The sequence below is a fragment of the Echiichthys vipera genome, assembly GCF_963691815.1.
Source record: "Echiichthys vipera genome assembly, chromosome: 1".
NCBI lineage: Eukaryota > Metazoa > Chordata > Actinopteri > Perciformes > Trachinidae > Echiichthys > Echiichthys vipera.
The window spans coordinates 27,520,817-27,535,623 of NC_139826.1; the positions used below are offsets into that span (position 1 = coordinate 27,520,817).

Here is a 14,807-nt window from a genome sequence, read left to right on the forward strand (position 1 = left end):
TGTATCTCGTTTGGGATTAAAAAAAACAATAAATGACAAACAGATAGAATTTACCACAAACACTCTTCGGAGAAGTTCTCTTTTGGACACTTTTGGGATAGTCTGCACCGGCCGACAGGTCCGTGTTTTGAGGTTTTCAGACAAGTATTACTTTATTTATCTCGATAATATATTTTGAACTTGCTACAGCAGCAGTCGGGGTTTTTTTTTCTACGAATGGCTGTTCCATCATATCGTCTGTGTGTCCGTCTCCATATGGAAAGGTTCGGAAATGCTGATAAATAAATAAATAAGAACTCCTGAGGATCCCAGAGTGACCTGATGAGCCAGAAAACTGGGAACATTTCAGTACCCTGATTGATGAAACCTCCTTACCTTTTTATTCTGGGGATCTATTTAGGAGACTGTGCAGCGTTTTAGTTCCGAGCGCTCTTGTGTCTGACTCAACGATGTGCTCCGGTTGGAAATACTGTGTGTTTTTGTTCTTGCTAAGAAGTATCCTGTCGGACCCGGGAACCACAAACCAAGGTGAGTAGGCTATTATATAAAGGAGAACCTCAACCACATACTGAGAACAAGGGTGGATGCACCAAATGTAACCATTTTAAAGTATTTTACAACAACACGGATCCTCTGCTGCCCCTGTTAACGCACATGTACGCTCACACGCACAACACAAGGCAACTTAATGTCCAGTGTAGTCTCCTTTATTGTGTGTAACCATAACATTGATTTAACATAATAAACACAGAGGGATATTCAGAAGAATAACATTTATACATTTGTAATGCCTTATCTTGAGTGGTCTGCTAAGTGTCATCTTTTGATTCTATTATTTTGTAATAGCTAATAGACACCTATGTGACAAATAATGTGTTTTACTTCAGGTGTTTTGCCAAGTCCCTCCAATGTCAATTGGTTGGTATAACCAAGACAACAACAACAACAACAGAAAATGCACTAAATCCATGTATAGCCTCAAAATGCATGTAATAATGTAATATTTTTGGCCAAAGAGTTGTCAGGTTAAAAGCTTATGCAACACATATTTGAAAGAACCATGTTTACTGCTCGTGGTGCAGGTGCAGTGATAATAATGTTTTTGTTACTTTTCCACCTCTCTTTCTCTAAATAGATTAAGGAGGAATCTATGCTGAACCAATATATGTTATTGGATATATATATCTCCAATTGGTTATATTGGTTTCATTACATTTATCTGTTGTCAATTTATCTGTTGTCCTGATCACTGATAGAGGTTACAAAACACACTGAAAAAAGGGACATGGTAGTTACCTATTGTACACCTACTCGGTCTCAAAAATAGATTAATAGTTTAATTTGGCTCTGAAGAATACACGCCAGACTCCTTCCCAAATGCGTATTAGTTTCAAATCTCTCTATTCATTACAGATTTCCAAGGGGCATTATCAAAGGTGAAGAACAAAATTCCTTGAGGCAATTAGATAGACCTACAACCAAATCAGAGCAATGAAACATGACTTACAATTATTCAGAGCAACAAGGTTGGGTGATGCTTGGTCTGTTTTGATGCAGGAAAAAAATGGCGGCAGGGTTACAAGCTTTTTGAAACATTTTAGGTCAGAAATATAGGCAAATACAATAATAGATAATTCATTCATTTAGATCAGTGCTGATTAGTTTGACAGTTTGATCTGAGTTTCATGAGCTAAATAAAGAACATCGGTTACATTAGTATGTTTTTCTCTCAGTCATCGTCTTAAACCCGCCCCACATAAGATAAATGGTTGTGATTGGCTTCCCCAGGATCTGGCCGACTGGAAATCTATCTGAATGGTAGAGGGGCCAGATGTACCTGCCAGAGCAAATGAAACATGAGCTTAGCAGTTTTGTCTGGTTTCCAGGCTAAGTTTATACATTCACATCTTAAAAATCCATGGGAAAATATAAATGTGTTGCCTGAACCAGGAGAAATCTTGTTTTGGCTTTGGTAGATCTAATCTAATCTAATCTAATCTTTTCTTTTCCAATAATTGATACTGTATACAACACACATATTTGAAACATTGACCATGGTAATGTTTTAGGATTTTTTTCAACCCACTCCATCTAAAAGTTATATTAACTTTGCTCTGTATTTTGTGAACAAATATATACATTTAAAATATTAACAGCCAAAAAAATGCATTCATACTATACCCCAATGAATTATCTGTGGTCCTACTAGTTTAAAAGACTATGGCAATGGAAGGCATGTTTTTCAACCCCCTTCATCTCACAATAGATACATTTTGTAGTAAGTGTTGCAGTGAATGTCAGCCTTTGGCAAACTCTGTGAGCTATACTGATACTTTTGAGTTGCCTATTTCTGTCTATCTGTCTATAATGCATTTACATTCATGGCTAAAAATATAATGAGTTGGCCCAGGACTCCTCACAGACACTTGTATACATGTTGTATGTTGGGGCAGTGGGTGACACTAAATGTAGCCTATCAGAATAATCTCCCAAGTCCAGTGTGTGCAGTTCGATATGTACGTGAAACACAGGACATAGTTCCCCTCAGTTATGCTCAAATGTCACATGGATAAATGGTCATAATGTTATCTGTTCTTGACATCTTCCACTTCGCATATTCACAGTCAGTTTAGTGTTTAGTTCTTTCAGAATGCTTAGTTTTTAGGATACACATTTTCAAAGATGACAGGAGCCCTTTCACTAGCCAAATGTCAGACTCTACTTTACTTCATTTTTCTGTGTTCTGTGGTGTGTTTGTGTGTGTGTGTGTGTGTGTGTGTGTGTGTGTGTGTGTGTGTGTGTGTGTGTGTGTGTGTGTGTGTGTGTGTGGTGTGCTCTGGTGTGGTGTGTGGTGTGTGGTGTGTGGTGTGTGTGTGTGTGTGTTCAGTTTCCCCCCCAGGATATGGTGGTGACAGGCTTGACGGGGAGGGAATGCACACAGAAGAACTTGAAAAAAGACAATGTGAGATGTTTAAAACACAGCAAAGGCAGGCTTATATGTTAGCCGGGTGTAATTTATTTGAGTGAGTTTTCTAATGAATGTTAATCACTTGTGTAGGCAATGTCATATCAGACTGAGAGACCTACCTTACCTTGCCTATGTGATTCCCTTAGTTACTGTTGATATGTGGCAAGCTCTTAACACATTACATCACATAGCATATACAGTGTACAATGATAATGGTGTCAGATTTACCACTCTAAATGTTTGATCATTTTTTAAAAGGAGGCATTTTTTGCTGATTTTTGGTTTCCTAGGCGTATTTCTGGATTCCACTTCAACATACACACATTCTTTTTGTACATACATCAATGTGTCTGGTTGGTTGGAGTGCTTATTTCACTGTAAACTCCTAGTTATTCTTACAAAGCTATTATCTCATATTGGGGGCGGGGTTAAGTGAAACGTTGGTTGGGTATTTTGTCTGAAAGGTACTTAGTTCACAAAAAAAAAAGATGTAACTAACAAATACTTGGTGTTTTCACTTGATTAATGGCTCGCACACAAATCAATTATCAAACAATCAATCATTTAAAGGTTATCTGATTAACTTTAAGAAATCCTTGAAATTATTGACACCCATGGCCATTGGTGAACTGCAGTCAACACATGCTGTGCCTCAGTCTTCAGACCCTCAGCTAGCCCATACCCCAGCACTGACGGCCTGATCGACAGACGCAGCAAACTTGTTGGTGCTACAACAGGACAGCGGCCAACCTAAGGTTCATCTCTGGGCCACCGCTGCTAAATGCAGTGTTGGGAAAGTTCACTTTCTACAGTTCATAGTTCAAAATTGTGAACTAAGTTCACAATTCCAAAAATGAACTAGTTCATGGTTCTTTTTTTCAATATGTTGCATGGGTGCATTTTTTAAAATTATTGATTATACAACGCCTCCATGCTGCTGTATTCTCCATGCTGTTTTTTGTTTTGATGATGCATGCGACGGTGTGACACCGGTGGTTTTGTGCTGCCAGATAGTGTGTTTTTTCCGCTACATAATAAGGCCTGTTTACGGTGTGTTTTAGCCTGGATTTCACCTGCAAGGCTCTATAGAAATCTGGCACCCTATTGAATAAAGTTAAACTTAGAGAGCGTGTCGCTAATAGACACCAGAATAAACGCGTTCACAGCAATGTTCATAGGGCAGAATACAGTATGTTCAGTTCACCTTCGCCCTAATTATGATCGAGTTCATGAACTATCATTCAGGCAACACACTGGTGTTGCATCATTAAACAGACATGACTCCGTCTCTTCCATTTGGCCACTTTTATTCACCTCAGTCCTAAGTTATAGTGGTTATACACAAAGAAAAACTGGAAAACCTCCGTACAAAAGCAGACCGTAAAAAATTAAGTGACATAAATCAGGATTATATTTGGCATACTGACAAAATTTGAATCCGACGAAAAACAAAGAATAGCTTCTGCTTAAACAGATTAAATCTATTTCAGTGTATTGTAATTTGAATAATTTGTATGCAAATTCCCAAATAATTCTAGTTCGCAACACTGACTAAATAGCAGAAACACATTTGTTAAACATTAGCAGAATCCATTTATCACCCTTGGCTGTAGCAGAGCTGAAGAGAGGTGAGGGACTTGGAATCACGCAAAACATCATGTTCTTTAAAATTTCCTGGAAATCTGTCTAGAGTCCTTTACATAGAAGTTAGTCCACAGGCTGTTAGAAAACTGAGACAATCAGTGAAGTCCTGTTTTTTAAGTTAAGTTACAACCTTTTAAACCATTGGCAATAAAAAAAAACGATTAATACATGGAAAAGTTACGCACAGAACCTTTAAACGACTAAATACTTAAACATTTCTTTGTTATCTAGTGTGTATTTTAAAAGGAGGGGTCTGGCAACTGTGTAACAATTCATCCCGACACATCAGTAACACTGAGGCAGATGCTGCTCTGTCTTCCTCTTGGGATGCAGCATCATCTGTGTCATGATCAGGTGAATTAGATGCTGCTGTCGACTTTTGTTACCGTCTCATATAGAAAATAATGATTCTTCCTCTCCCAATGGCTTTCTGAAATCATATCCTGGAAACTGGAAAAAAAAAACAAGAGCCCTTATAGAAATGCCTGTCTCTCTAGAGGATCTCAGCCAAGTGCTTGTCTACTTGAATATCCTCAGCCAAATACTTAAATTATTGAGGATTCTAACTTAATGTCTAGCTTTTGAGTGTTCATGAGCCTCTTATAGGTAAGATATACAAGCCTTTTCCCTTATCTCCCCACCCCAGGTTTTTGTCAGGTGTCACCAACAGACACATGTAGCAGTTTTCTGAAAGCTACAGCTCAATAAACGCTGTGTACAATGCAGAGTTATGTATTATATATGAATGTACAGTATGTAGGCAAGGCTTTCTTATTGTGAAATCAAACATTTGGTGCAAGTAAACAAAGTCTATGCACTGTACAGTAGACAACACAATCTGTTGTATTTCCTAAGAGTGGGAATCATAGGTCAAACAATTTATCACACAGATGAAGGTAAAATAATAGAAATATACCAAACTGTATCATGATGTCTGTGTAACTCAAGATGAAACTAGGCTTGATACCAACTTCTTACACTGGTTGCACTCCAGGGCCTAACTTTTTCGTAAAGGTACACCAGCACATAATATAGGTCAGGGCTGCAACTTACAATTTGAGTATCGATTATACTTGGCGAATCTTCTTCTTTCCGTGTCTTTGAAGCTGGTTGGTTATATGATAGTTTCCCATTTCTTTACACAGTCCTTTGCATTTTTATTGAACCCTGTGAGATTCTTTGGGCTGCACTGGTTGGGAGGTAGGGGGCAGAAGAGGCAGTGCTGCATTGTGTGATCCTCTTCTCCACATTCACAGGTGGTTTGGCCAGTTTCATAGTTCTGTGCATAGAAGCTTTTGACCGCCCTGTTCCTGTTCTTAGGTGGTTGAGTGTCTTCCATTGGACCCATGTTGCTTCTGTGCCCATGTCGGTAGGGACGGGTCGTCCTCAAGCGTTTTTGTCCATAGTTGGAGTCTGCTTTCTTCCCGTGATGCTATTAGGGGCTGAACATGGCTGAGAAAGCTTCTCCTGGACTTCAGCCGTTGGGCTGGGGGTACACTTCTGTTTAGGAGGTGGCATTCATCACTGGGGGTCATCTCTACTCGGCCAGCAGGCTTCCTCTCTCATATCAGCAGGGGCAATGCCAGTGAGGAAGTCCAGGTTGTTTTTTATTGGCGGGTTTCAAACTAGACTAAGCGGCAGGTGTTATTTAATGCTGGGTCTAGTTTCTTGCACCCAAACAGGACATGCATACTCCACAGAGGAGTAGCACAGGGCCAGAGCAGTGGATCTTGATGTGTGTGCTGTTTTCCCCATTTGGAATTGGTCAGCTTCCAGAGAATGTTATTTCGGGAGTTAACTTCCAGTTTGGTGTTTTTTATACTTTGCTAATAGGAGAGAGTGTGATCCAGTGTTACAGCAAGGTAGACAGGGTTGGTGCAGTGCTCAAGAGTTGTTGCAGACCAAGTGTGGTTAAGGGGTCTGTTTGCTTTTCGGTTCCTGAGATGGAACGAGCAGGCTTGGGTCTTCGCACGGTTTGCGTGAAGGCTCGCAGTAGGGGTGTAGCTCATCTAGAGCTGAGGTGAGATTCCTGAATAATTTAATAGACAACTAATCAATTAGCCGATTAGCTTTTTTTTCAGTTCCCATTTACATTGGTAATTTCATAATACATTATGTAAATCATTGTAAACAGAAATTAAGGTGCGGATAACATTTTTCTTTATTTAAATCACAGCATAAACAATAAATCACAATAGCCTCAATTTAAAAAAAACAACTTTAAAAGTTCTGATGATATGTGACTTGAATTCAGTAAAGGTAGCTCTTCTTTGGCTATACTATAAGTAGTGTTACATTGCAATATCATTTCTGGCTTCTCAGTGCTCCAGTCTGCTGCTTCTTGACGCTGAAAACCTGGGTTTCCGTTATCTGGCAATTGCAGGTTTTTGACCGGGAATAATCTATTTAAGTCTTGGTGTGACTTTTTTGTGCAATATTTTTTTAATTTATATTTTAAAATAGCATTATAATAAATGTACTTCTATTGACAAGATATTGTATTTTATTACAGAATAATGCAAAATATTATACATCTACCTGCCTTGATGGTGCCATTCTTTTTATAGCCTGCCTATCAATCGTTTAAAAAGCTCAATAAACGCACATAATATATATATTATATTGAAATATTAAATGTGCTTTTTTAACATTTCAGTTTAGAATTTGATGCTCTAACAGCAAAAGCAACTTTCCCAGCCATGTATCGGCCACTCTATTTACACTTACAGGAAATCCTGAACGGGACCTGTGGATCAGTGCTCTTGGTTTCCCACTGTGGTGCTGGAACAGTGCCTGCTGCGTTTTATCTGAGCTCCGGCTCAGAGTCAGATAAGGCCATCTTTGCCAAAGAGTTAAGAGTAAGTTTGGTCTGTGGCTGGTATAAACATAAAAGTTAAGTTCAGTTTGGTACAAAACTAGACCTTATAAGAACTGTTATTAAGAATAATAGCTCAACAGCCAACTATCTACAGCAGATCTATCACACCATAATTGTTTCTGTGTTTCAGTGAGCTTCTAACCACGTAGTAACATGCTGCTATCCCTGCTGAGCTAATTCCAATGCTTTCAGTGATGGGAGCCTCAATGCTGAAAACTGTATACATACAGTTCAGCTTCAGGCTTCAGTGTTAATCATTTTTTCACTGACGCACTGAATACCTCCATGCTATATCAGTGCAAGTGTATCAACAAGATATCACAAGAAAAACTGTGGCAATTTACTGCTATATAGATTATTTGTGCTCACCTCATTTTCAAAAATGCGATTTTTTTATGGTCCTATAGAAAGGACGGTTACAGATTATAATGTTTCCAGACACAAAATCCAGACAAGAGCAATATGATTTGTCCGCCTGATAAATACTAGTTGGCATATGTGTGTGCAATGTTTGTGCTTGTGCTTGTGCGTGTGCGAGTGCGTGTGCATGTGCGTGTTTGTGTGCATTCAGTGAGAAAATCTGTGTATCAAATTCAGCACTATAGTCTTGGGTCATCTATTATTTCCTGCCTCCAAAGGCAGTTGCAGGAATTAAATTATTTTATGACTACATTACTGTGTATGTATGTTTTGTGTGTGTGTGTGTGTGTGTGTGTGTGTGTGTGTTTGTGTGTGTGTGAGAGAGGGAGAAGGACAGACAGTGAAGGGAGTTGAGGGGGGGGGGGGGGTGCCACCGTCAAACATGTTATGGAACATCTCTCTCTCTCTCACAGAGACAAGGCCATCTTATTATAATTCAACCCTTAATTACCAGCAGGGGATCAAGGCTAAATGAAGTTTCTAAATTCTGAAGTGGTTCATTTAGTTGCACCAAAGTGTATCTTTTCTGATTATCTTCTGACTTGTTCTCAAAACAGTAGCAACCCCATTAAATTAGTCGAGATTTGGCAAAGTCTGCCGTACGCTGGAGTGACAGGTCGTCTGAAGATGTGACTCTTTGGTCCACGGTGTCGAGCACTGAAGTGGGACGCACTTTATTGATAGAGATTGTAATTAACTGGCTGTTTGGAGACAAAGGAAATTGCACATTCATCATATCAAATTGGCTCAGGTGGCTTAGCAAGGGCCAGATAATGGCTCTCTTCATGCCTTAGCCGTGACCAGAGTGCAGACAGCTTCAGAATGTTACACAGCATGGTCACAGACACACACAAAGAACCAACGTTGTTAACATGCTCACACAAAAACCAACTAAACAGTAATGCTGAGATTACATTATACTATATTTTTGTCTTTGAAAATGATAGCTGTGTTTTATTAGAGGCATAAATTATTGGAATGATTTGGTGAAGAGACTCAGCAGAGTAAACTTTGGACCACCAAAACTAGGCCTTCTTGTTAGGGCATCACAAGGTTTCCCAGATGCTGCGTATTTTCCACTAATGGACACTACACTGGATGAAACAAGGGATGCCCCAAGTCTTACAGGTTGACCATTGTTGGGATGAGATGGACAGAAGGAATACAGAAATGAACACAAACTTAATCCAAAATGCCTGCATGTGGTTGAAGTAAGCATGACTGTCCCTCATCATAATATCATGAATCCATCTGTCCATCTGTCTCAGTCTGTCGCTCCATCCCACATACTGTAAATGAAGATCCACTTCCTCCTACTTTGCAAAAAATGAGGCCAAAATATCCCAGATACGGGCAGCACCATCTTGTAATTTTGAAAGTCTGCACAGTAGTGATCAGGCGGTGGAGCTGTGTCATTGAAGTCTTGACCATACACCCAACCGACAAATTGGGATTTTTCTAGCATCTAATAACTAATTTAAATCAAACTAATTCAAACCCAACTCATTAGAAAAATGACCACTTGAACAAACATCAGTGAGATCAGAACTAGTTGAAAACCCAACTACAGTTTGGTTACAGTTTGGAACTAATGTGTTTATGTTAAATAAAGGAGGTATGGTTAGTTAGGCAAATAAAACATAGGGCTAAGTTTAGGGAATGATGGTGGTTACAGTTAATAAAATGGTTATTGAGTTAAAATGAGATTTGCAGGTCTGTGACAGGAGGCTAAGTGTGTGCAGCTCACCTTTCCACCATCCGAACCTCCTCTTACTTACCTCCTCACAACATATAGGGTCAACTACTTGCTGATTTGGGACTAGTAACTGGAACTGGACCCAAATTGTGAGGAATCATCCAATGTGTATTTTCTAGGGATACTGGGCTGTGGTATCAAGTGATAAAATGATATCAGTTGGCTCAAGAGGGAACTTCGGTTAACTCCAAACAATGATATTGTCACCAAAAGGGTCATTATTCATAAATGTTGCCTGTATTTGTCTTAAAGATGTTTTACTTCAATTATATGTTGTTTAGTCAAATGTTCAAAGTTCCCTTAGTCCTTTCCCCTTTATTCATCGTTGTGTTAGCTTTGATGGTATGTAACACAGAAAAGTCCTGACCTCTGAGAAGGAGAGTACTAATCTCCCAGCCTTCCAGACGGAGGGCGGATCGTTGTTAGTGTTGTCCTGGACTTTCCTAAGAGCTGTTATTTCATAGGTGGTTGAATCAGATAAGGGTTTTACAGCTCTGCCGGCTCCTTATTGACAGCTTGATAACTATTGTCTGCTCTCTTCCTATTTTGTTCTTTTGTTTTTTTGCCCCATTTCTCTTCTTTTTAAATTCACTTTCCAACCTCTCTCACACTGTCTCTTCCCCTCCCTGCTTTCTCCTGTCACTCTTTGTGTTTATACTGTTGTACTCTAACTTTTCTCCTCCATTTTACATAACTTTCTTTTGCAACACCCTGCACTCTCTCCCTCTCCCACTCTCTCTCTAGTGGTTCTTTTGGACACTACGACAGTGCTAGGAGAACTGGACTGGAAGACGTATCCTGTCAATGGGGTGAGTGACATTAGCATTTTTTAAATAAGTATCCTCACTGTTAAGCAGTTGTTTTTACAAACTTGCCTACATCGAATATAACCAGTCAAACAAGTGAGATAATCAAATAATAAACACCAAAAATAAAATGATGTACCAGTTTTATTCATTTGGTTTAGTGTATAATACCTCAGACCTGAACATCCAAACTGCCCTTAACTGACCGACAACCCTTTCTTTCCCAATGTGAACCCTTGAGCACAAGTCGTCAAAGCTGTCAAAGTGTTGTGCTCAAGTTAGATACAGACAGGAGAAAGGACTTGGAGTCTCATTAAAAACCATACAGGCACCAGGTTACATACCTTACACGCCAACCTTCCTGACAGTTAGACCAATGTGTCATCCAGTGAGCACTGATTTGGTGATTTGCGGGTGAAAAAAACGGCTATATGTTAAGGATCAAAGTGAAAACTGAAACTAAATGTGGCTGAAAAGCAAAGCGTATCAAGATGTTCGAGTAATTGTTTCAGCAGAATTTTAATGCTTTACTTTTATGGAGTCGTATGGTTGCCATTTAACAGAAAAAAATCTGTAACATAATTTGAAAGAAATGTGGAAATAAAAAGCGAAATAAAAAATAGAATACATAGGTAAATAAAAAATGTGGATATAGGGGAAACACAAAAGCTTTAGGGAAAGGAATAAGTCAACTATTCAGTATTTGAATGTCTCCCCCTCTGTTCCTAAAATATGAAACATTATGAGGTCACTGTGAAGTCGACCTTTGACCTTTTGGATGTAAAATGTTACCTCTTCAACTTTATCCTATTAGACATTTGTGGGAAATGTTGTCACAGTGACCTTGACTTTTGACTAATGAACTCATCCTAAATGGTGCTGAGACATTGAATTCACAAGAATGGGATGGACGTACGGATGGACAACCTGAAAACACAAGGCCATACATTTAAAGTATATAAAGAAATATATGAAGACATAAATGACAAAATAAATGAAAAATGATACTGATACTTTATATTTCCGGTTTTATATTATTTATTTCGCTGACAGATTTGAAAGATTTATTCTTTTTTTATGGCACTCTTATGGCTCACATTGAAAATGTATATAGTTCAGTCAGCTAAGTCATGAATAATGGATTATTATGTGAATGTAGAATATCTACAGCATGGATGTTTGACATCGAGGCTCTGACCTCACCAGCATAAGGAAGCACCAGACACAGCACAGCAGGGAGTGAGCGACGATAACTTCCTCCCTCTGAGAAGGTAGACTCAGAGTTTACATGTGGATGCCGGGGTGGAGGTGTGGCTTTTGAAATGCTTTATGAACAGTGGCAGCAGTAGAAGTGACAGCATTGCTTCCAGTTGAGCGGTGTGGCAGCTGTCATGCAGAGTGTGCAGAGCTTTGATGGCTTAAGTGCACCACCATGGTTAAAAGTATGTGTTGGATACATATTGTGGTGAAAGGACCATATCGTGTGAGTGCATAGTGGCCGATTCAAGAAGACTGTCTTAACTAGCTTACAGGCTTTGCTTCATTTAACGAAAACATCTAAAATTACAAATTTAGCCCAGTTTTAACCTAAATGTAATGTATTTTCACCTGCTATCAGCCGGACATTGCTCACTACCTTACATAGGTCTGGTAATACATTTTTAGAGATATAATGTGCTGTTGTTGTACTTTAGACCAATAGAATGTAGAGCTGCCATTTCTGTAACAAATGTCTACAAAAAAAAGAACCCAAGATACATCATTATCTCACTTTTGAGAAACCAGTATGTGTGATCCTGCTTTCTCAAAGAGAAACAGGAATACTGGCATTTAAACACCCAACCCAGCTTCTGGGTTTCTAATGCCTGTCTATAAGCAGGCTCGTCTTTGATTTGAGTCACTAAGTTATCATCCAGAGAAACAAAGAATATGATGATAAACAATATCATGGTCAACTTGTTGATGCAGGTAAAAGCCTGACACTATACACTGAGGATACACTGAATTTCATGTACCAACCTATATTTCTGGAAATAAGAAGTCAATTCCAGCAGAGAGAAGTTTTTCAGATAAAACCAGTAGTTTCTAACTAATTGGCTTGTGACCTGTTGCAAAAATACTGTGTCTGGTTTGTGAGTTGTTAGCAGTTCCAACAAAAAGACTTTTGCCCTCTAAACTTCTTAGATGGTTTTAACTGTTTGAGGACCAGAGGTAAAATTATTTAATATTCTACAAACAAAAAGAATAAACACAAATTGGTGTGACAGAACATAGTTTTTAATTTAATCATAGATTAAATGACTGATTTGACTGTATCTATAGTAGATAAATTAGCTCCAGCTCCAGCTGCTTACACAGGATTGCATCAGTATTAAAATTGTAATGTCATATATAACTAGAAGGGCACTCTGAGAGTGCAGACCCTGCCAAGGCCATGCCCTGTCTAGCAATGCTGATGAATGTGTCAAATAATTAGTGTATCTACCCTGTGATTAAAATTTGGCTCAAAATTGAATAGGTTCTTCCTTAGCCCATGTTATCTAACATTTTACTGCAGATGGAGTGTTTAATTTTGATAATACTTCTGAACTTGTATCAATGTAGTATTTTGAATGCAGGACTTGATATGCATAACTCTATCACTTTACGTTCTATATAAATAAACATGTAAACCCGCAAGTCCCTTACACTAGTTTCTTGTGATGTTTTTAGTGATGAGATGTTCTCCAGACCTACATGAGCTTGACATCTTAACATAAACCCTGCTAACAGCAGGCAACAGGTCCTGCTATTAAATGTTCAGTTCTTCATGCTATCTACCCACTTTTTTCCACTTTAATCGCTTATGACCCACACTCACCTCACACCTCAAATAAAACAGGAATAGGAATTCACAAACAACACTTTGAAGGACCATTTCCGAAACATTAGGGCAGAATAAATCTCCTTAAACACAGAAATCTTGACTCAATAGGCTATGGTTGTCTCTGCCGGTGTTTTTTATTTAACACATACGACAATGTTTACGTACACTATTTACAGATTTGAGCAAGGCTTTAGAATATCTAGATATTATACTAATTTAATTGTAGCATATCATTCTTGCAGGGCTCCGCCTGAAGGGAAAATGCTGTAGACTTCATTCTCACAAATATCTCAGCTGGGACTGAGCCACCATCAGCAACAACAATAATTTTTCCATGATGTTGTGTCTAATTCGGGACATGAGGGGGTAGCGGGACTGTTTGTGCTTTCAGGCTATTATTAAAAGTGTAATAAATCCTTTGAAACAAAGCCAATAAATAGAAACAAAATGCTGAGATATATTTCCAGGGCCAAATACCAATATTGCAACAGCTTCTCCTCCCTTGCACACAGTCGGGTACGGGGAGAAACAACGCCATTAATTGGTTGAGCAAAAACACGACGCCACCATCCAGATTCACATCAAATCAATAATTCATCACAACTACAGAGATTTAATGATATTTTATAACATCTCTCTCTCTCTCTCTCTCTCTCTCTCTCTCTCTCTCTCTCTCTCTCTCTCTCTCTCTCTCTCTCTCTCTCTTCCCTTTAGTCTGACAATGACAAATTGTCTTGTTTTAATCAAAACCTCACACTTCTTAGCCTCCACCATTGATTTTAATACAACAGTATCTGTCTGTGCAGTGTAGGTACATTAGGCTTGTATGTGTAACAGCTTCATGTCTTTTTCAACAACTGCTGACATGAAATATTGATACTCAGAATTTTACCTTAAAGGAACTCTACATTATTATGATTATGTACCCTGTGATTCACATAATCACATATTTGAGTGTTGTTGATGTGTTGTGTAAATACAGGTGAATACTGGCTAACCCACTCTTTTCCATTGAGAGTGTAATGGCAGCCGCCAGGGTAGCTAGTACCAAAATGTTGTTGGAAATGAGTTGAACTGAAAAGGGCCTTACATAACTCACTGGTCTATCATCCCCTAAGCTAAGGAAATGCTAGCTTTGAGGTATCATTCTCTGACATCTCCTCTTCTTGGACCTACAGGGGTCTAGACCCCCAAGGCCAGCCTCAGGTAAAGGAGGCACACGTTTTTATAGGTTAAAACAACAGACTTGTTACACATTGGTTTGTTGACTACCATTTTGAAGCCTTGACTTATGAGCCAGAAGTGATAGAGCTGGTGATGAGAGAGGGGTGGATCTGACAGAACCTGGGAACACACGGCACTGTGGTAGAGTCTTGTCAATCACAAGGGTGCCGAACCCTAAACCATATCATGTGTTATTGTCAATTTTACTTTAAATGGGACCATAATTAACAAAATGAAAATCAAGC

General features: G+C 38.9%; 1 protein-coding gene across 1 annotated transcript in view; it reads left to right on the forward strand.

Annotated features, from left to right (window-relative positions):
- Window positions 1–449: 449 nt before the first annotated feature.
- The window catches only part of LOC310945563 (ephrin type-A receptor 6-like), a gene marked incomplete at both ends in the record, with an annotated part of 52,282 nt that continues 37,924 nt past the window's right edge, over window positions 450–14,807 (forward strand). Inside the window, 2 exon segments of the mRNA XM_083911694.1 lie at window positions 450–528; window positions 10,411–10,475. Coding sequence (XP_083767820.1) covers window positions 450–528; window positions 10,411–10,475 — 144 coding nt within the window.